Source organism: Cavia porcellus, unplaced genomic scaffold (assembly GCF_034190915.1).
Source record: "Cavia porcellus strain 051 isolate PalLab524CR breed Dunkin Hartley unplaced genomic scaffold, mCavPor4.1 scaffold_14, whole genome shotgun sequence".
Lineage (NCBI taxonomy): Eukaryota > Metazoa > Chordata > Mammalia > Rodentia > Caviidae > Cavia > Cavia porcellus.
In genome coordinates this window covers 50,518,851-50,540,586 of record NW_026947497.1, presented here as the reverse complement: position 1 = coordinate 50,540,586, position 21,736 = coordinate 50,518,851, and the positions used below count along the sequence as shown (strand labels likewise).

Below are 21,736 nucleotides of genomic sequence, written 5' to 3'. Positions count from 1 at the left end.
ACTCACTGTGAGTATTACAGGCAAGCAACGGCTCATATTCACTCTGGCCCAGCACTCGGGTGGGTGGACCGATGTCGCCGCCCTGCCCACCTGCAGCGCCTCTCCTTTCCGGAGTGCGTTCTCTTCTTCTGCTTTCCTCTTGTGTTCTTCCTCCAGCCTCCTTTTGGCAGCCAGTTTCTTTGCTTCCTTTTCTTTCATAGCTTTCCAGGCCTCAAACGATGCTAACGCTTCTTCTCTCTTGGCAGCTCTTTTCTAGTTCGGAGAAAACAGGAGGTCGATAAATACGCATGCATAAGCAGCCAGAAAAACAGACTCAGATACACAAAGGTATTTACTCTCAATCCTGCAACAGTCACTATACACAGAACTCAAATTTTAAAGTACATACTTTATTTTAAAAATGTTATTCATATTAGTCACTACACTTTTAAGTGAGCTTTTCTAAGTGTTTTTCAGCTATTGGTCCATTATTCAGGAGCATAATACAATGATTTCCAGAGATTACTAAAAATATCATAAAAAACTACAGTAAGTGGCACTGTAAAATGTTTAGAAAACATTTAAAAAGTTATAAGATTATAAGGTAGGTTATTGGTGACTTGGTAAAGACACACAGTAAGGAACAGAGCTTTTGTTTCCCAGGTCTGAATAATGTTGACACATAAAGTGCTTACTTCACAAATAAATACTGAAGTTTGAAAATCCGTGCTGGACTGGAAAATAATGTAGGTGACTCTACCTCAAGTGCGACATTTTCCTGAACTTCAGTCTAATCTTGTAATATGTAGTACTGGCCTCAAACACTGCTTAGCACTGGAAACACGCAGACCCCCCATCCCGGAGGAATGCCCTACCCTGCTGCATGGCGCAGGTGCACAGGAGCACCGAACAGATTGCTGACTGGAGGGCAGGGGTGAGGGGAGGGGTGGGGTGGGGCGAGGAGCCCAAAGGAGCTGGGCGGGTCGCCTGCAAAACCAAGGCCAAGGGAAAAAAAGAAAACTGGAGTAGCTCTCGGATTCTTCACACCGAGGCCAGGTTCTACCCGAGGTCAATTCCTAGCAGTGAGTCAGGTGGGCACAAGCATAACCAGTCAGCCCTAAAGTTCTACACACGAAACATAAAATCTTCTGTATCTCTGTTCTCAGTTATATTTATGTCCAATTCAAAATACACATTAAACTATTACAAAGAATTTTAAAAATGAAGTCTTTTATATACAAGTTATTTTACCACTCCAAAACCAACCGATTTACAAAAGTTAAATATTGAGAAATTCACTTCCTTATTTCTCCATACCTGTTCATTTTGGATCCTTAAATTTTCACTTTCTATCCTTTTTATTCTGTTCTTTTCATGTAAATGTACATTTTTCTTTTCTAACCACTTCTGTGAACAGGAAAAAGGTTACATGATATTCAAAACTGCCCAAATGAATTACAATTCTCACTTATTTCTGAAATAGTTGATTAAAACTTCTAAAAGGAAAACATAAAATTTATACATTTTATATACTAGCATTTTTCTAACAATAATCTAATAAATCTATATATTATTTAAGAAAATCAGATGCATAAACTCATATGTGGATGATCTTCTTTAATAGTAAGAATATAAACGTCAAAGATTGAATGTCAAGGCTAAATATACTAACATTTCTCTCTCAAACAGAAATGTATAATTTCCTAAAATGTATTATTTTTTTATAGCAAACAAGACAAAAAGAGTTCTATTGAAACTATGAAAACATTAGGAAAGCCTTTTTCTGTGTGAGTCTAATAAGATCACAGGGAAGAAGGTTTTCAAAATCCTTTTTTGCCCAGAAATAATAAAAATCTTAGAGACAAAGAGGTTATAACATATACGGATTGCATAATGTTTTGGCTTTCGCTGTATTTCTAAAGACTGTATTGGCACATTTTCTCTCCTTAAAAACAACTGTGAAAGTGTAGAAGCAAAAAAATCTAGTAAACCAGCTCCACCCACTGGAAGGGAAAATCTTTCTGTTCAGTTAAGGATTGAGCCATCATTTCTAGTCACCTTACTCTTTGGTAAACTGCAGCTGTAAGTACATGGGGATGAGTCACTGGTCTCCATAAGAGCCTTTTCCTTTTTACCTGGTAAACGGCTGCCCTTATGTGATCTGCACGGTCAGGCTCCAGGTTCTGCTTCTGTGAAGGCTTCTGGTCCAAGACTTTCAAAGTCCCTAGGTAGTGTGAAGAGGCAGCTGGCCCTGGAGTTCTCCTTGCAGAGCTGGGTTTCTTCACAAACTCAGAAGTCATTAACCTGGGAAGTTCCAAACAAATCACATAGTCTTTTAACTTGCTGGAATATGAAACTAGCATACTTGAGAGCTATATTGTAACATTATAACTTCATTTGATAAATTATTATCACACTGAAAGTGATGCAGGTGGGGGTCGGGGATTTAGCTCAGTAGTGTAGGCGCCTGCCTGGCAAGTGTGAGGTTGTGATCCCTGGTATCAAAAAAAGTGATGCAGGTAAAAAGTAGTCTTCCTTACTACATGAAAGTCCTGTTTAGTGTAATTTAAATGTTATGCCTTTAGAGTGACTGTTGATTTTAGGTGTTTTTAATTAGAGTCTTTTTAAGAAGTACTACATCTCAAATCACATAAAGAAAGTGAGATTAATACAGTGGGCCTTGCTTATTCACTCTTTTAATGTTTCTGTATCATTTTGATATTTGGATGACTCTAAATATAAAGTGAGAAGGAACAGCCCCCTGTGTTTCTGAGGCTGATGGGAAAATCAGTCTGCCCTCCGTCGTGGTGAGTGCGATTTACTGAGCCGCAGGCGCTCTCAGCACACTGAGCTGAGGGAGCCGTTTGCACACTGGCTGCACCTGCGGCGGGGGCAAAGGTGAGCAGCCACCACAGGGACACACCTGCCCTGACAGCTTGAAAAGGACACTGACAGCACTGTATTACAGGACAGCTGGGTGGGTCCTGCTCCCTGTGGTTAAAAGTCGCAGGATTCAGAAGGTTTGGAGCCAGCAGCCTTCACCACGGTATGGCCAAGGCAATGCGGGTGTTCATCAAGTTAGTAACTACCACGCTGGACAGTCAGTCAGTCAGTCAGCCCAGAGCCTGAAGACGCTGGGGACAACTTTTCATGTGTCAGGAGTTTTAAAGACGGAAATGAAGAGCGTGTAGAGTAAAGTCAGATGCGATTTGTTTTATGGAATTTAAATTGAAAGTTTTGCTGAGAGCGCAAACCCCTAAGGGAGTGATCCGATAACTGCATTACCTGGCAGAGGCACTGGAGACTCTGTTAGTTGTCAACTTTTTACTCTTCGTGTTTCTGTCTTCGATTGTTTTCTAATAAACAGAAAATTCCACAGACAGGTTATTCACCGTCAGTAGTCAGTGGTGAGAGTTGGGCTCAGAGCCCAAGCCGTGCAGAAATCAGTACTTTATCTATCCAGAGGGGGCCAAGCACAGCAGGCCCTGGGGACAAATCAATGAATGAGGGTCTGGCGAGGTGGACACCAAATGTCAAAGAGGGGTCTCAGACCACAGTTACCTAAACACAAGTCATGAAGAGAAACAGGGGACAGTGACAGTGATCAGAGCAGCCGGGGCAGGGGCTACCACGATGAAGTCCAGCTGGGGACTGCCGCAGGAGCAGGGCTGAGGAGGATGAGCTGGAGGATGGAGAATTCTGAAATAAACCCCTCAAGGTCAACGTGCTGAAGTGCAGTGAATGAGGGGAGAGTGGGGGCGCATGTGGCCAGGTACACCGGGAGCGTGCTGTGGGGGGAGTTTGGGTTTCTAGGGTAGAGGAGCCCACAGAGGAGGCCTCATTTGCTGTGCACAAGAGCGCCAGGTGGGAACTACTGGGAGGGGAACGAGGGGAGACACAGCCTTGAGCGGACAGCAGTGCTGCTCCAGGGCCAGCAGCTGAGGGCCATGCACTTGGAACGTGGCTTGGTGACTTTCCCCGTCGATTCTGATAAAACCTAACTGTGGTTTGGATTAGGAAAGCCCTGCTCAACCGCCAGTTTCCAGCTACCACTGTTCACTTTCCCTAGTAATAAAAAAGCTATGAGCTAACCTGCAAGAGGTAAGTGCTACATTCAAGAAAAACAGAGATGAAACATGCTATGGCATAAATTTTAAAGGTGAAGTACCCTGGTACAATCTAACTCTGGTACAAGCAGTCCTACACATGCAAATCTGTTCCTCAGGTTTACAGTTATAATCTTTCTAGGAAAGATCCTGTCCACCTGTTTATGGACACTGACAAACATTCCTTAACGATTTTCATTAAAATCTCCTAAAGTTACATTAAAATCTCACTAACTCAAAACCTCAGAAATTGGTCTACACAGCTGTATTTTTATGATCTGAAGTCCCACAGAAACCTATCTTTACAGGTATAACTTTTGATTACATGCTTCAGGCAATACTCGGTTTTATTTGCTGCAAATTTTCCTACTGACTTCACAATGTAATAACATGATCAAAAGATGAGATTTCCACAGGCAATGTAAAAATACATAACATGAAAACTAAACTACTGTAAAGTTCTATCTCAAGGTGTAAGCTCACTGTGAAGACGTGAGTTTGCAGAAATACCTGTGCAGGTGCCGTTGTGCTGGTCGGCCCGACAGTCCTGGGAGATTTCAGCGGCCGGGGAGCAGCTGGGAAGTCCTCTTCCAGCCCTGGCCCGTCCTTCTCCTTGCCTTCTTCAAGATCATCAATGGCTACCTCCCTTTCATTGGGTTTTTCAATTTCAGGAGCAACACAGTCTATCAAAACTGCTTTTTCTTCATTTTCATTTAATTTACAGGAATTACAGTTTTCAGTGACTTCTCCATTCTGATCTATTTTGAGAAAGAATATCAGCACTAAAACCTTCTCAATTAATAAGCTAGAAAACAAGTTAATTTACTTTAAATGAAGACTATGATCTTTTTTATTGCAAAGTAAAGTAGGATGAAAAACATATTAAAATTGTTTTTCTCAAATGTGATCTATGAAAGTAAAAATGGTTATTCAATGAAGCATTTGGGAAAACTAATTATTTTAAAAAACACTTTAATAATTAAAATGGAGTAACTACTCCAAAAAAAAGCATACCAGAGGCCTGCTGAGGTATAATCAAATAACCGGATGGCGATATTTATTTAATACTAAAACCTACCATGTTTTCCTAAAACTAAGCCTGAGTCTTATATTAACTTCGGCTCTAAAGACACAATAGGGGTTATTTTCAGAGGATTTTTCATTTTTTTTAATGCATAACATTCTACATTTATTCTCTTTAAATCTATCATTAAATCTGGTGTTAACTGAAGACTTATGAGAAGTGGCAACAAAAGTGATGAAAAGTTACAGGCACCAAAATTCAGAAAATGCTTATTTCACATAAGAGCATGAAGTGCGTGGGGTATATAATACATGCGATGTTGAGTTAAAAAGATTCATGTTAGACACCATGGCCTCTACTGATTATGAAGTGTACGTGGTATCCATGCAATGTGTCTGTCCTCTGATTGGTCATTTGGAAGTAAGTCTCAACATGTCTGTGCTCTGACTGGTCATTCAGAAGTAAGTCTCAACAGGTCTGTGCTCTGATTGGTCATTTGGAAGTACGTCTCAATGTGTCTGTGCTCTGACTGGTCATTTGGAAGTAAGTCTCAATGTGTCTGTGCTCTAATTGGTCATGCAGCAGTAAGTCTCAAGCTCGTCTCTTTACATAGGCCTTTACCCTTTCTTCTAGAGGTGCCCTTTGTGGTATTTACAAATATTGAATTATGCTGTAATTTATATTATCATTTATTATGTCAATATTTATTTATATATTATTATTTTATATTTCAATATGTCTGCTGTATGTCACAGCAGACATACTAAATATGTTAGTCTGGCTCATGATCTTCCACTGGGGCTTATTTTTGGGGTAGGGCTTATATTACAAGCATATGAGCATTCCAGATAGGTCTTACTTTTGGGGAAACAGAGTATATGTTCTTAGCTGGAGCCTGGCTGTGAAGGGGAAAGCAAGCATTTGCATGCTACTCCAGTGATTAGCAGTACAGGAGCAGATGCAGGGAGAACTGAGAATTACTGTAACTGCACATAGGGGACAAAGTTAGGGGCCAGGCATTTTCAGCTGGTGGCGCATGAGACTGTGTGGTCTTCCGGCCCAGCACTTAACCGGTCAGTGACCCCATTTCGCTTCTATGCAGTTGCTGCTGTTATTAGGATCCCGCTATCCTCTGATGCACAGCAGAAATAAACCTGCACTCTCCATGAACACTAATGCTCCTCACTACAGGGCCTGCTCTGGGACCCAGTGCAGACCTTTGTCACCATGCCCTAGTGTTGTTGCTTTGTTTTGGCCATGGATTTGTCTTTGTCTGAGGTCAGTACTTTCAAAGTCATCTTATTCCTGCGGTTACATAGTCAATTTGGGGAGCAGCCCAGTGCAGTTCAGTACTGGGCCGTTTGGCACTGTTAATCAATTTACTCCATGGAAATAACAAGGACTCTGGAGCCACATATGCAGACTGCAGCTTCGTGGCTGGCCCTGGGCATGGTGCCCAGCACCTCTGTACTTTAGCTTTTCCCAGCTGCAAAATGAGAAGCTTGTACCACACAGCAAGCACCTAGTGCATGTCTGTGGTACACCTGAATCCCAGAAATGACCATGCAGGTTAGCTTCTGTCGTTACAGCACTAAGAACCATTAACCACGCGCACCTTGCGTTTACCACATGCTCACCGCGGCACTCTTCCAAGTGTTCTGCTGTGTATTCTTTCAAGGCTCGGAACTGCCCTTGCGGCTGGATATTCTTATTACCTTCATTTTAAAAACCCCTCAGTGGGTCAGAGGGGTGTGTTACTTTGCACATGTAGTTGTATCTGGACTGAGGTCCACCGAGATAGTACACTGCACTGCGGAGACTACTGCACAACACGGAAGCAGTCACAGTGCACCTGAATGCTTACTCACCTGGCTCTGCACTTGTCCTGTGGCTAAAAAGGACCGCACCACTTAAACTTTCACGACTGCCATTTCATAGGTTAACTTACTTACAAAGGGGGAAACTGAGGTAGTAAAAGATATCATTCTGCCTCTAAAGTCACACAGTACTGATCAGTCAGGATTGAAACTGAAGCAAAGAAATATATTTTCCCTGTTGCTGTATCAAGTATCATTTCGCTTACAAACATGGTTCTAAGCAACACAGCATTCACAGAAAATCATAGGAATTAGATATAAACACCTGTTCTGAGTGTCTCCTCCTCGGGTCCTGGCGGAAGGCAGCTTCCAAGGCTTTCTTCAAGGGGTGATGATGACGGGCTTCTAAACAAGGGATCCTGTTGCTAAAAAACGAATTTACCATGGAAATTTAGTTCTCAAGATTTGTACAGCAATAGCATTATGAAAACCATCTCTAAACTGTGCAGTCTGCATAGTATTAGTCAGCTGCTGAGACACAAGAGGCCTAAGCCCCTGGAGGCTGCTGTGTGCACATCTGAGCCCTGATGTCTAAATGGGGTTCCTGAAAGAGGTATTTTAGTTCTTTACCCATCATCTCAATTTTAGAGCAATCTCTGCCTAGGAAACACACTTGCAATGCTGGGCTCAAAGAAATGTTAGCATGTTTAGAAGTAAAAAAGAATGCTGAGAGGATCCTGTGAAACCACAGAAACCAAAAACTGAAAGAAATAAGCAGAGATTCAAGTTGACACGCGTGGCTGGGGAGACAGAGCCGGAAATCTACGTCCAACCACATTGCCTGACTGTTAGAAAACATGTGGAGGCACAGAAGAGACTTCAGAATGCTCCTATCATTTGTAACATCCTGCATGCAATCAAATGTCACTGAGGAGGGAAGGAACAGGAGCAGATGACTCACACTCTGGAAAACAACAACAAAAACAAGCAACAGTCAACAGGAACCAACCACAGATGACGCAGATGTGACAGTTTCAAAAAACAGGACTTTAAAGTCATCCCTGTAAACCTGTTCAAGTGTGACAAAGAAAACATGCACACAACGGCTGAACAGAAGGGGATCTGATCAGAGGCAAGGCACAAAAAATACCAGTGGAGATTCTACAGTTAAATACTATCATGACAGAAATAAAATTTCACTAGGTAGACTTCACAGTTGTAGACTGGAGATCAGAAAGGCCAAGGCACGGGAAGACAGCAATATAAATTATCCTACTTGAAACACAAAAGAGAATAAAGATCAAAGGAACATGAATAAAACTGCAATGATCGGTGACATATCAATGTATGGATATTTGGAATTCCAAAAGGAGAGGTATAAAAAAATTAAGTAAAATAAAAATCCAGAAGCTTCCTCTGTTCATGGAGGGAAGGTATCATCTTAGAGAAAGCTCCCCTGACCCCAAGCAGAATAAGGATGGGGGAACCAACTTTGTACTCAAAGTGCTACAACTCAAACAAAAAGAGATGCTGAAAAACATTCTTTAAGCAGGCAGAAGAAATTAACACATTATACACAGGAGAATAATAAATCCTGTGACTACTGATCTCTTGATGGAAACAAGAAACCAGAAACAATGGAAACCTACAAGAACTAAGGGTTAATCCTTCAGAAATGAAGAAAAAGAAATACTTTTAGATAAGCAAAGACTGAGAAAATTCATTACTGACGAACTTGCATTATAAGAAAAGAACAAAAAATAAGTGCATAAAACTGAAAGGAAATCTCAGGAATTGTGAGTTCAAGGTCAGCCTGGGCTACAATGTTACCTACATGGTGAGACTCTTTCTCATGAAGACAAAAAAACAAACAAACAGACAAGAAAAAAATCTGAAGGGACAAAATCATCTACAGGAAGGATACTGTACACATGTATCTTTAAGAAAAATATAATTTTTTAATTCTTTAAAATCTTAGACAAAGAGTTAAAAAACTCTTTAAAGAAAAATTATAATACTATATTTGTGGGGATTATATCCTAAGCACACCAAAAATATATGACAATGATATTACAATAAATGAAGGAGTATAGGCAACTAAACTGCTGCAAGAATTTATTGCTAAATGTAAAATACAAAAAGCACAACTCAACTGTGATCTTTTATAGATGCAATGTTGTAACCCACAGAACAAGTATTAAAAATATAATGGAAACACTGAGAGTTAAAAAAAATCAATAATGAAATCAAAATGAAAATGTAAAATACAAATAATTAATCTCAAAAAAAAGGGCAGGAATGAAGTAACAATGGAACAGTACAACGAAGGAGATAAAACAGAAAACAAACAGCCAATGAATGTCAAAGTATTTACATTAAAAGAAAATCCAACCAGGTACAGTAGCTCATATGCATAATTTCACCTTCAGGAGGCTGAGGCAGAGGGGATTACAAGGTTCAGGAAAGTTATTGAGACTGTGTCTCAAAATAAAAAAATTTAAAAATGACCTGGGGAAGCAGAGGAGCATCCTTGGGATGAGCAGCACAAGTCAATCAATCATAAGTGGATTACACACCAGAATTACAAAGGGTGAATTATCAGATTTGATTAAAAGGGACACAAAACTGTTGCCATATGGAATTAATTCATTTAAAGGCAAAGACCTAAGTTGTTTGAAAGGAAAAAGATAGAATATATATTATGTAAACACTAGTCCTAGGCTAGATGAAGTATCAAATAAAATGAACTGCAAAATAAATACAAACAGAAGGTCAGATATTTTTCATTGCTAAAAGACAGTAATAATAATAATAATATACGTGTATGTGCCTAGCAACAAAGCTATAAAAGATTGATAGAACTAAAAGGAATTACAAACAAAACTCCAGACTTAACTGAATATTTTAACTTTCCTAAGTTGACAGCTGATAAACCAACTCCAAAACATCAGTAAGGCTGGAGAAGATGTGTCTAATACCATAACTGCCCTGACAAGGCGAGTGAAATGGCAAGTATACAGAAGAACAAGTGTACTTTGCCTGGGCAAATGGAGCTTTCACAGGTCACACTAAGTATTCTTAAAAATCTGAAATCATAAGTATTTCTTGGACTATGATAAAACTAAATTATAATCAATAGTAAAAGTAAATCTAGAGAAGACTCAAACATTGTAATTACATTTCATTATCACAAAATAACCAATTGGTCAAAAAAAAAGGGAATACATAGTAAATTGGAAAATGTAATTAAAGAAATGATCATGATTATTAAAGGCATTTAAAACTTGGGGCTTGTAACAGACCAGAGAAGGAAGTGTATAGCTTTCACAGTTTTAATAGAGGAAAAAAGACTCACAATCAAAGTGAAAATTTTCAACTTAAAGATAAGCAAATCAAATCCCAAGAAAGTAAAAGGAAATAATAAACATTGAAATTAGTGATACTACACACAAATAATAGAAGAAAAATTAGCAAAGCCAAAGTTACACTTTTGAAAAGTTTAAGAAACTAAGTGGCACCTATCAAGATTGAATAAAAAAGACAAAAAGCAAATTATATGTATTAGAGATAAAGGAAATCATGTTATGATAATTTTATGGTCATCAAAAGGTTGGGGGAATATCATGAACAACAGTGGTTTTTTTTTTTTTTTTTTTTGTACCAGAAATTGAACTTAGGACCTCACATTTGCCAAGCAGGTCCTGTGATGCTGAGCTAGATCCCTAGCACACAACACTGTTTAATAAATTTGACTTCTTTGATGAAATGAACAAAGTTCTAAAACACAAATTATCAAATGGATGAAAAGAAAATCTGAGTATCAAAAATATCTAGAAATTTCAAGCCTGGAGAATTTCACAGGTGATTCTTCTCTTTTAAGGAATATGTGATGAACTTTTAATGACATATTTTCCTTTCATAAAATAAAGAAGAAAGCATATTCTCTAACTCATCTGTACATGTTTGATGATAACATTTTCAGGAAAAACAGCCTTCATAAGTATATACCCAGAAGTCTTAAAAAAATTACCAAACTGAATCCCAATTTGTCTTGCTCAAGCAGAATTTATCTTAGTAATACTAGGTCAGGTTAATTTATGCATCAGTCATATACACAAGTCCCATCCCATGCTCAGAGGTGAGCTGAGAGGCAGGAGGAAGGACTGCAACTCATCCTCTCTGTAGCTGGCTTTGCAGGACGGTGCTATGGCTTGGACCTTAAATGAGCCCAAAGGGCCATGAGGTAAAGGCTGCCCTGCCCATGGTGTTTGCCATGACACCGGCCTAGTGGGATGAAGGCAGGCTTGCCCTTGGAGGGAGCAGTGATACCTCGGCACCCTCCTTTCTCTCTCTTTGCTTCCAGGCCATCACGAGGTAAGCAGTCCTCCTCCACCACACCCTCCCACAATTTAGCAAAAGGGCTAAGGAAGCACAGATAGGAACCTCAAGACCACAAGTGGAAATAACAGTTTCTTCCTTCTAAGATGATTATCTTGGGTATTTTGTTAGGCGGACAGAGAGGTGTCTGATGGGCTGCAAGGCAGTAAGAGGAGGTGCAGAGTCAGGAGAGCACGGCTGAATAAAGACGGGACAGACCAGTGAGAGCCAAAGCTCATAACCCAGAAGAGAACAGAAGCTGGATGGGCAATCCCAGAGATAGAAGATTTAAGGAAGATTCTGAGGACGGGCCATAAAGAAGACTTGTATAATGAAGACTATAGAATATTTAGATGGTTGAAACAGAAGTTTCCAGAATTAAGATAACAGAGCTACATCCCGGGTGGTGATACAGACATTCACGTGCATGTAGTCTCCAGATGCCCCAGTGACATGGAAACACTTCACAACCTACTGCTAGGAGACAAAGCGAGAGCACAACCAAAAACCTGAATGTGAACAGACAAGCATGGTGATACCATGCAGGAAAAGGTTTCAAATAGCACAGCAGACTTCCTGTTAGGAGGCAGGACTGACTGTGGTTAGCTGTGCTTTTATTAAATCTTTGTCATGGAATGATGTCATTTTTTTAAAAAATTGGGAATAGTTTTTGAAAGAAAGAACATAAAAATGCTAGAAAGTAGTACTTAAGGTTAGGTTTCTATTCCTGTTTGATAGTGTTCCCCCAAACTAAGGGGCATCTTATTTGGAGAAAAGTGTTTACAGAGATAATTTGTTAAGACGAAGGCATGGATGAGGACAGATTCTGAATCTAACAGCATTGTTTTTAGAGAAAGAGGCACCAAAGAAACACGAAGCTCAAGGGGCGATGAAGGCATGGATTGGAGGATGCAGCTGGAAGCCAGGGGATGATGCCAAGATTTGCTGCAACCTCTCAAAGTGAAGGAGATTCTTCCCTGAAGACTTTTGAGGGAACACAACCCTGCAGATCTGAGGCCTGACTTAGGACTTCCGGTGTTCACAGCTAAGGAATCAATTTTTGTTGTGGGAGGTCTCCTGGTTTGTGGCAACTGGCTGCAGCAGCTGCAGGAAACTAACATAATATTCAACTGACCAGATAAGTACACTGAATATAAAATAATGGCCTTGGTCCCTTTTTTTGGCTTTCCAGAACAAATTAAGAACTAGCACAGAGGGGTCAGATACACATCAGATTGTCAGCTTTACTGGTGCAGATGGACTACAGAACGGGATTTGAATCACTGGCCTGTCGTGCTTGCTGACACTGCAGGTCTGAAGTGGAAGGTGTCATTCGCTCAGTCAGTACAGAGCAGCTCCCTTCTGTCCTTCTGTGTCACCTCTGGGGAGCACATTTTACACACACAGAGAAAACTAGAGAAGCTTGCATAGGAGGTGCGGAGTTTCTGCTCCCAAGCACATTGTAAGGGAAGGACAGTCTTCCCCACTTTTCCTTCTACAATGCGAGGTGGGAGTTTGCTTCCTACACAGAGACAAGAGACAAATGCAACTGATGAAAAATATGGAGGGTCACATTTCACCCCACTGTGGCACACCCCACAGAAAAAGGGGGGCCAGGAATGCTCAATACACATTTGGTGAGTGGACTGAATCAAATCAGTGACAGTAACTATATTTTCCTTAGCCAGAAAGTGTATAATTCTAAAATACATAAAAATAAAATACATAAAAATATAAGGCAGTATGATTTAGATCCAGAAGTACAAAAATAATTTTGACATTTAACTTCTGCTGAAAGTGGGTGAGACTTGCAATTACTGGTAGGTAACAGCTGACATGGTACCAGCTACGTGGTACTTACAATATGCTAAAATTCACAACTGATGGCATTTTAGACTCACTGGAATACAGAGGCCTGAATTTAAGATCACAATTCAACAACTTGGCAACAGCCCACCTCAAGACCAAGGTCTGCAGAGGATGTGTCTTTCTCAGCTTCCAGCTGTCTGACACCCAGCTCGGGAAGGGAGGAAGGTGCATGATCCACGTCCTCACGGAGGGCAGTTTCCTTCTCTTCTCCTGATTCTTCCTTCTCCTCTACGTGGCTGCTCTTTCTTAACAAACTTCTTGGCCGAGGTGAAGGCCTAAAGTGTCTGTCTGCTTCAAGACTGCTGCTAGTTTCTGCTGCAAACAAACATACACAAATACTTTAAGCTGATTTTTACAAAAAACAGACGCTGGCCTACCCTGCCATAACAGGGTTCACTAGTCTTGGTCCTTGGCCCTAGAGGACCAGATTAAGCCACAACCATGATCTACAAGACCTAGCACGGCACAAGCAAGGGATGGTTCACACTCCAACTTTTAAAAAGGGTGCTGCCACCGTGAAAGCAGTCAGTATATACTGGTTTTATTTGAAGTTATTTCTCTAACTTTATGAACTCTCAGAGTTTTCATAGCATTTTTTAAAACATAAAATGAAGCCCAACCTTGCCTCTATAAAATGAGGAGATCCATGCAACACACCTTGATTGAGTCCCCAACACCAGGCCCTGGAAACACTAGTGGTCTCCAAATTACAGTGTGACAGTGGTCCTGCTCCAGGAAGGGAGATGACACACAAACTTGTGAGAGGTAAGTGCTGCTGTCAGTATGAAGAGGACCACACTGGCTTGTGGGAGGAGACACGCGACTAGGGAGTTATCACTCCTCGAGTTCGGAAGATGCCCCAGCAGTTATTAAAATTTCAGTGAGGGCAGGGGTAAGCCTCGGTGAGAGAGCATGCAGGAGACCCCAGGTGAAATCCCGCCACCAAAAAACGAAACATAATAAGTAAAGCATTTTCACAGTTGTTATTCCATAAAGTATGTTCTACAGTCATATGATGGTTGTTCTAGAAAATGAGAATCTTGTTGAACTTTTTTATAAAAGACAAGCAGGAACAGAGAAAACATTTAAGGTAAAATAATACTTTTATAAAGCTTTATTTGCTACCTAGCAGTGCATCACTGCATTAAAAATACTCAGTTCTAGGAATTTTGAGAAAGACGAGGCTGGCTCATAAACCACATTCCCTCCTTCATCAATGACTCATTCACAGATTCACTTATTCATTTAGGTACTTAACAAATTCCAGATGCCAAGTTCCATCTGAAGACCACCAGCCTCAGCGTTTCTCCCCAACCTGAAGAACCTGAGAATGACCTTCACGTATTTCATACCCAAACTCTCCTTCCAGAAGTATCATCAAATGCTCAGAAAAGTCTATGCATTTTTAAAAAGCTGTTTTATATTTAAGTGTATAAGACTACCTATTCATTTTTACATTTCCTACACCAAAGACATTAGATACCCAAGTAGAGCACTTGGTGTCTTTCTGCCACCTTGTGGTTAAAACACAGTATTTTCTTCATTCATTTTAATTCACTGTAATTTTTTGGGGGGTTCATAAGTGGATTATTATTTGGCTAATTATCTACCATAAATTTCTACTTGCATAGTGTTTCCTGTTTCAGGTCAATTTTTAGCTGCTCTATGCTGGTATTTTCCTAGTAACCAAGCGCGGTATCACTCTTTATTCTGCGTGGAGCCCCACTCACTGCATTCGAAGTATGTGGAGCCGTGCCGCACTGTTTTGTGCTCGTGTTTGGCAGTGTTTCACAGCCATGGAGACGAACTTCCATAAATCCTCCAAGCCACCTGACAAGGCAGGAAGAGTGGAGTGGGTTTAGCCTCCGCCTCAGGGTTAACCTATTTGTCAAAATTGCACATAAATGGTAGTGGTGGAGGTTTTCCTGATACGTTAGACATTATTCTAGCATTTGTTTTGACACATCCTTCGAGTGGTTCTCTTTGATATTGACATCCAACATGAAAACTGTAAACTTCTAGTATTTTCTGATAATATAGAGAAATTTTATGGAGGTTAGCACCAACTACTATTTCCTTAAAAACCAGAAAGAAAGTGGATGGGACACACCAAGGCCTTCACCTTGCACGCACAAGGCTGTGCATGTCCCCAGCAGAGGCTTGGTCCAAGCCCACTTGGTCCCAGTGCTCTAGCCCACTTTCACCAGGAGTCCAGAGGAACAGTGGGGATAGTTCTCGTAATCCTTGATCACATCAGGCATTTGCCCTGAGAAAATCAAACTTTAGCAGATTTCCCCATGCAGTAGAAGACTACTTTTCAAAAAAGAGCCTAGAAGTGTCAATAAGCAACAACAGCAACAAAACTGGCTCCCTTCAAATGCACAGAGGCGAAGGATTGGTCTGGAAGTAAATGCTGGGCTTCTGAGGGTGTGTGCATCGCTCAGGAGTGAACCTGGGGACTCCAGCTTGCTGGAAGCTCTCCAGCCCTTCAGCCACAACTTAAGCCCTAGAAATGACTATTTTACTCTCTCCAGCATGAAGGCACTAGACAGGACTCCACTGCAGCTCCCGCTCTAGAAACAATTTCAGCTCCTGCGCTGGGATGTTCTGGAGCTCTGCAACCCACGGCTGAAGGCTACCACTTCCCCACAGCAAATCCACGCAGACCCCTGGCTGAACTGGTTAAGGGGACATTAGACCTGGGCTTTCTCTGCAGCTTTGCTGCCCTCTGTCCGCAGAACTGAAAAGGCAAATCTTTTCTTGGATACACAGTAGATACCATCCAGAGGTGTTTTGGGGATAATTATTTGAAAATACATTTTCAAGAAATGTTATATTATCTAACCAATTACCTGAAGAGGTGCTTTTGACTGAAAGAACTCTGGGTTTCGGTTTTATTTTAATTCTCTCTTTTTCGACTTCTAGATCATTATTTTGAATTTCAGAGAAGGAACCTGCAACCGTATTCTCACAAACATCAGGTGCCCTTTCTTCACAGTTTTTGACAGCAACTTCTGGCTCATCTCTTATGTCACCGTTTGATTTCTTGGCTTTCAAAAAAGATGGTCGTGGAGAATTCTTTTCTTCATCATCTGATATATGAAAATCATTTATTTTTTTCTTAACTGAATTTTCATCTACTGAGGTATCAGATAGATCACCTAAGGAAACTGAAAAATGGGTAGGGAAAAATATTCAATACTTTATTTTAAACTTTTAAGATTACATCAATTTTAAAGTCTAGAAAGAACTATAAACCCATTTACAACCATGACCAGAGATTTACTTTTCCACATTCTCACATACCAACATCACTCTCGAAGTCATCTGAGTATTCGGAACTCCTCTGCCTGGCCGAGCGGGCTATGATTGCTCTTATCAGCTCATCCTGAAATGACAGAACTAAAATCAATCCCCGTGCAAACAGGGATCTCATGTTTAGAATTAATTCTTTAAAAAAACTTCATTATTAAGTGCCTGCAAACTTTCATCTGTCTGACAGGCAATCCCACACCTGCTCTGCACCACGCATCTGAGGCATTAAATGTGACGCAGAATGTCACCGCGAGGCCCCTTCTCAAGGGGCCTGCAGTTCAACTGCAGAAGATGGTCAGTATCCAGGTATTAAATGCAGGTTAGCATTAGAAGTAAAGGGTAACAAATGTGGAGGATACAATCGAAAATACTTATTACAAACATTTTGGAAGAAACTGGAGCTCTGAGTAAGGGTGTGGGGGACTGAAGTGGGGCTCCCTACATGCCAAGTACAAATTCCAACATTGAGCTATGTTCCCAGCCCAAAGCTAGTATTTCTTAAGCATATTGCATTATTTTCATCAATAATGGAAATTTAGAGGCTGGGTTCAAAAATTGTATACCAACAGAAGAAGACTTAAACATTATTTTGGTACAGTAGAAAATGCTTCTTATATGATGATGGCAATTTCAAACTGCTTTTATGTGTTCAGGTGTAAGTACATAGTATTGGGTACTATACCTGGGGTCTGTATGCTGAGCTACATCCCTCTCTCACTTTTTCTTTTCTTAAGTTATTGAGATGGAGTCTTGCTAAGTCACTAAACTGCCCAGGCTGGACTCAAACATATAATCCTCCTACTTCAGCTTCTCAGAGCATTAGCATTATGGCAGGCGCCACTAAGCCCTGCTTTACGCTGCTCTTTAACTTTTAACTTACTAAGAACTTTGTATGCAGGCTAATTTGGTAGCCTGAAAACCATAAAGAAGGATTTGTAATCTTGGAGCCCAAACAAGAGGGATCATTTGCAAATCCTCAAAAGGAATGTAAGGTTACTTCACCTTTACATAGGAACCCTTAAGGAATCACCAAGTCCCAAGTTCCTAGTTGTGATGGCTTGTGTCTAGATATTCCCACAAAGTTTCCTGCAGTCACAAGTCGGGCTTTTTCAGAGGTGGCTGGATCTAGAGTGTGTGATGCTGGGACTGATTCATGGTGCGATGCCAGGTTGAAGGGCACTAAAATTAAGGGTATGAGTGCTATCCACCCTAAATAAAAAAGAGATGTGGCTATTCCTTGTTGCTTTACTACCTTCTGCTGGCCATAAATTGTTTCTCCTCTGCAATGCCACTGGGGCTAAGAGTCAGCTGATCATACAGACTAAAAACTTTAAAACCGTGAGCTAAAAAACCATTTCCCCTAAACTTTGGGTGTCACACATTTTTATCTCAGCAATGATAGAAGAGTAACTAAAACAGAAACCTGGTTCCAGAAATGGGGTCACTGCTATGACATTACCTGGTCATGAGGCTCAAGGGTCTTTAAAACTAGTTTGCCAGAAGGGTAGAGTGAGGAAAGAGTCGGAGATGCCAGCTCAAAGAGTAGAGCTACAATGCCTGAGGCTGTTCATGATGGGAGAATCTGGTCAGAGCTCAGAAGACCAGAACACTGATAGAAATCCTGCTGGTAAAGACCAGGCTCTGGAGGTTTCTGCTGGGAAAAAGGACTGGCTTTTAGATTGCAGATGATGTGCATTATAGCTTGGAAGAAAGTTTGTCTATATTTTGCTTCTGTCTAGAGATTTTGCCTCAAACTGAGACAAAAGGCAGTAGACTGATCTGGCAGAAGAAATTTCAAGGCAGTTGAATGTTGAGGCAGTGGTATTGCTGTGCTGGGAGCTTTTAGCCAGATTTATGTTGTGATCAAAAGAAAAGAGCCCAGCAGAATGATTTAAAACATTTAGAGTTTGGCCAGAAAGGAAGCTCCAGTAAGGCTATGGATTACAAAGATACAGCAGAGGAAATCCTGATTGCTGAGAAGGAACACAATAGAAAAGATGGCCTGAGGACATCACAAGAAGCAACAGGACTCTACCCTTTTCAGGCTCAAAATTGCAAAAGTGAAAGACTTTCCTTTACAAGGAAACCCCCAGAGTACCATGTTCTAGAATGGCCACAGCCTAAAGAATTATTCCTCAAAATTCAGTTCATAGGTACTTGACTCCTATATCTCCAAACTCCCAAAAAACAAAAAGAGCCTGGCTACTGCTCCAGTTGGCAACAGACTTTGGTGTCATTTACATGGTACTGGTTTTAGGTGCATATAGGGTCAGAAAGGCCTCCACCCAAATTTAAAAAAAAAAAAAAAATGCTTGGGATGCCAAGCAGTATTTCCCTGAGAGAACACTGTATAAAGCTTTGAGTATGAAGCCAAAGGTACAGTAGACTCTAGAAGTTTAAAAAGGCCAAAAATATAGATTATCTTGAAAAAACTACAAAGAGAAAAAAGCTGGCCCCAGACAAAAGTCTTGAGAGCTACAACCTCCAAACCCTTTTAAGAGTTCACCACTTGCCACAGATTGCCTGATATGCTAGGCATAAAACTGCAAGACTTAATGTCTGCCTTGCTAAATTTTAGACCTGGTTTGGTTCCATTCCTTTCTATTTCCCTAATTTTGTCTTTATTTATTTTTCCCTAACTATATCTTTAGAATACAAATGTCTACCTTGTGCCATTAAATGTTAAAAGTGTTTAACTTTCTTTTCATTTATACAGGGGCTGTAAATTTCAGAAGAGACTTTAAACTTAGACTTTTCAGGAATGCTGAAACTGCTAAAGACTTTGGCAACTCTTAGACTAAATGCCTTTTACATAAAGAAATGTTCATGCGTCTTTGCGGGGTGCAGAGGTCAAGCAGTCATAGGTGGGGCTTTTTCAGAGGAGGCTGGACCTACAGTACAAAACGCTAAAACATTTATGATACAATACTAGGCTCAGGGTACTAGGATTAAGGGTGTGAGTGCTACCCACCCTAAATAGTTTAAATAAATTCTAAAACATAAAAATACCTGTGGTTGTCCCTGGCTGCTTTACAACCTTCTGCCTGCCATAAAGTTTTTCTTCAACAGTGCCAACCTGTCTTACAGCCCATTGCCTATGGACTAAAACCTATACAAACTGTAAGACAAAACCCTTTGTCTTTGGGCACCAGTTACTTTGTCTCAACGAGAAAATTACTAAGACACTAATACAGAATTTACATTGTAGAATCATTCAAAAAAATGCTATTACAGTATTTTACCTGGAAAGTAGTTCTTTTGGTAACTTTTGGACTCTTCGTATATGCCAAAGTTGTGCTGAAAATTTCGTCAGCCATAGTGTATTTTCCCCTCTACCTCTATTAAATAGTTAATAAGTAGTTGCAGAAATTCATTCAACCTGTGATGCTGGCTGAAACAGACGAAAAACATATCATCAGACTTCCTTTGCATGCTTGAAAATTTCTATTAGTACACTTAGCGCCAAAACGGGGGAGGGGGATGAAACAAAAACGTCTCATGGACACTGCTACATCTTCCTCTAAGAACCTAAATATAGTTCTTGTAAAAAAAATAAGGCATAAAAAATGCAGATGCAAATGGACGTTATCCTAAAATAGCTTTGGCACTATTTTAAGGATGTGCAAATAAAAGCACGCAATGAGCGGACAAAGTGCCAATGTATAGAGAGCACCGCATTGTTCACCTGTCTCGCCCCCAAAAGTATAGCACAGCTAACAGAAAAGCCACTCTGCACTTCAAAGGCCCGAAGAGGACCGCTGGGTAAAGGTTCTGAGCGCCCCGCACCCCGACGACTGCACGCTGCCCGCATAGGGCTCCAGTCAAGGGCCGGCGACCGTTCGCTGAGCCCCTTCTCCTAAGGCTGTTAACCAGGCCGGATGCAGGAGCTTCCGGATGCGCTATGCTGAGCTCGCCTTCCCGGTGCAGGAAGCCAAACCCGGACGCGAGGCGTCGTCCTCAGTCCTCGCAGCTCCAGGCTCTGCGCCTACCCAAGTTCTGCAGCCGCGGGCGCCCGGACCCCGAAGCCGCACGGGGTCTCAACCCCGGCCGGCCGCGCTCCGGAACCCGCACTCAGCACGGTCGGGGGCGGGACCAAAGGCGGAGGTGGGAGGCGGTTGCTAGGCAACAGCGTCTGGGGAGGAAGTGACTTCCGTACCGCCCTGTCTCTTGGGTACCCAAAACTACCCTTGGGGAACGCGTCGCCTGGACAACCACCTAAATGAGGAAGTGACGTCACCCACTGGCGCCTGTGCGCTTGTGGTGTTGCCGAGGCAACAAGGCCCGCCCCTGGCTCCCGGGCAGGGAGGGCCCGGCGGCTCCACTGGTGAAGGGGGCGGAGCCGGTGCTAAAGTCTGTACCTCTGGCAGCGTTACGCGGCATAGAATCCCGGGTCTTAGCTGCACCCCAGGGTGCCACAGACCCTTGCGAATCTTCCCTGTCTTCTGAAGAAGAGAAGACACTAGTGCCAGCGGTCTGCGGGAGAGATCCAGGGGGATGCTGGGAGCGCGCTGTGTCCCGCGGAGCCGGCCTCCGGGCGCAGTGTCCCGGATGTGTGTCCGGGAGACCACGGTGCTTCACACCGTCTGTCAGTCCGTCAGTCCGTCCGTCAGTCCTTCAGTCGTGAGTCAGTCCGTCCATCAGTCCCTCGGTCCATCAGTCTATCAGTCCATCGGTCAGGCTTCAGTCGTCAGTGAGTCTGTCACTCAGTCAGTCTGTCTTTGTCCATCAGTCCTTCAGTCCGTCAATCAGTCATTCAGTTTGTGAGTCCGTCCGTCCGTCAGCCAATAAGTCATACATTCAGTCCATTAGTCAGGCCGCGTGCTGCTGAGAGGAGCCGGAGCCACTCCCGTTGCACTGGCACAGGCACTCCTTCACAACTCCCTTTCATTTAACCCCGTGTGTTCCTGCTGGAGTCACTGGCTGCTGACTGGCCTGCGCTGGGCTTTGTGTCTCCGCCCAGCGTTAATGTTTTACTGGGCCACAGAACAGTCAGGTGCCAGTCACACCGAAATGGAGATTTTAATAAGTGTGGTAAAATGCAATGTGTAAAATTTTAAATGTTAAAATTATGCGAACAATGTTAAAGTTTAACCAACAATGCTGTTTAATAACATTTGCAACACTCCTTTGTAAAAATTTCGCTCTTTTACCAATAGTTGCTTAATTAGGCTGTTTAAGACATTCTTGGTGACTGTGCGGATAAAGGAGCGGTTTCCGGTTTTCTGCACCTGCGCCTTGCGAGTTGCTAA

The 21,736-nt window shown here is 41.7% G+C and overlaps 1 protein-coding gene across 8 annotated transcripts in view; it reads right to left on the bottom strand.

Moving 5' to 3' along the window:
- Map9 (microtubule associated protein 9) overlaps positions 1-21,736 on the bottom strand; it is a 66,044-nt gene that overhangs the window by 10,070 nt on the left and 34,238 nt on the right. The window contains exons 1-11 of one of the 8 annotated variants that reach the window (XM_063260892.1): positions 20,846-21,360; positions 19,730-19,878; positions 16,479-16,560; positions 16,025-16,342; positions 13,261-13,487; positions 7,252-7,351; positions 4,596-4,867; positions 3,265-3,335; positions 2,115-2,283; positions 1,297-1,386; positions 91-252 (exon numbers count right to left, since the gene is read on the bottom strand). In XM_063260892.1, the coding sequence (XP_063116962.1) occupies positions 91-252; positions 1,297-1,386; positions 2,115-2,283; positions 3,265-3,335; positions 4,596-4,867; positions 7,252-7,351; positions 13,261-13,487; positions 16,025-16,342; positions 16,479-16,560; positions 19,730-19,804 (1,566 nt within the window). In that variant the 5' untranslated portion in view covers positions 19,805-19,878; positions 20,846-21,360. Of the gene's footprint in view, positions 1-90; positions 253-1,296; positions 1,387-2,114; positions 2,284-3,264; positions 3,336-4,595; positions 4,868-7,251; positions 7,352-13,260; positions 13,488-16,024; positions 16,343-16,478; positions 16,561-19,729; positions 19,879-20,172; positions 20,626-20,845; positions 21,361-21,736 lie in introns of those variants that run through there. The other 7 variants (XM_063260890.1, XM_063260895.1, XM_063260889.1 and 4 more) reach the window with 7 other exon arrangements.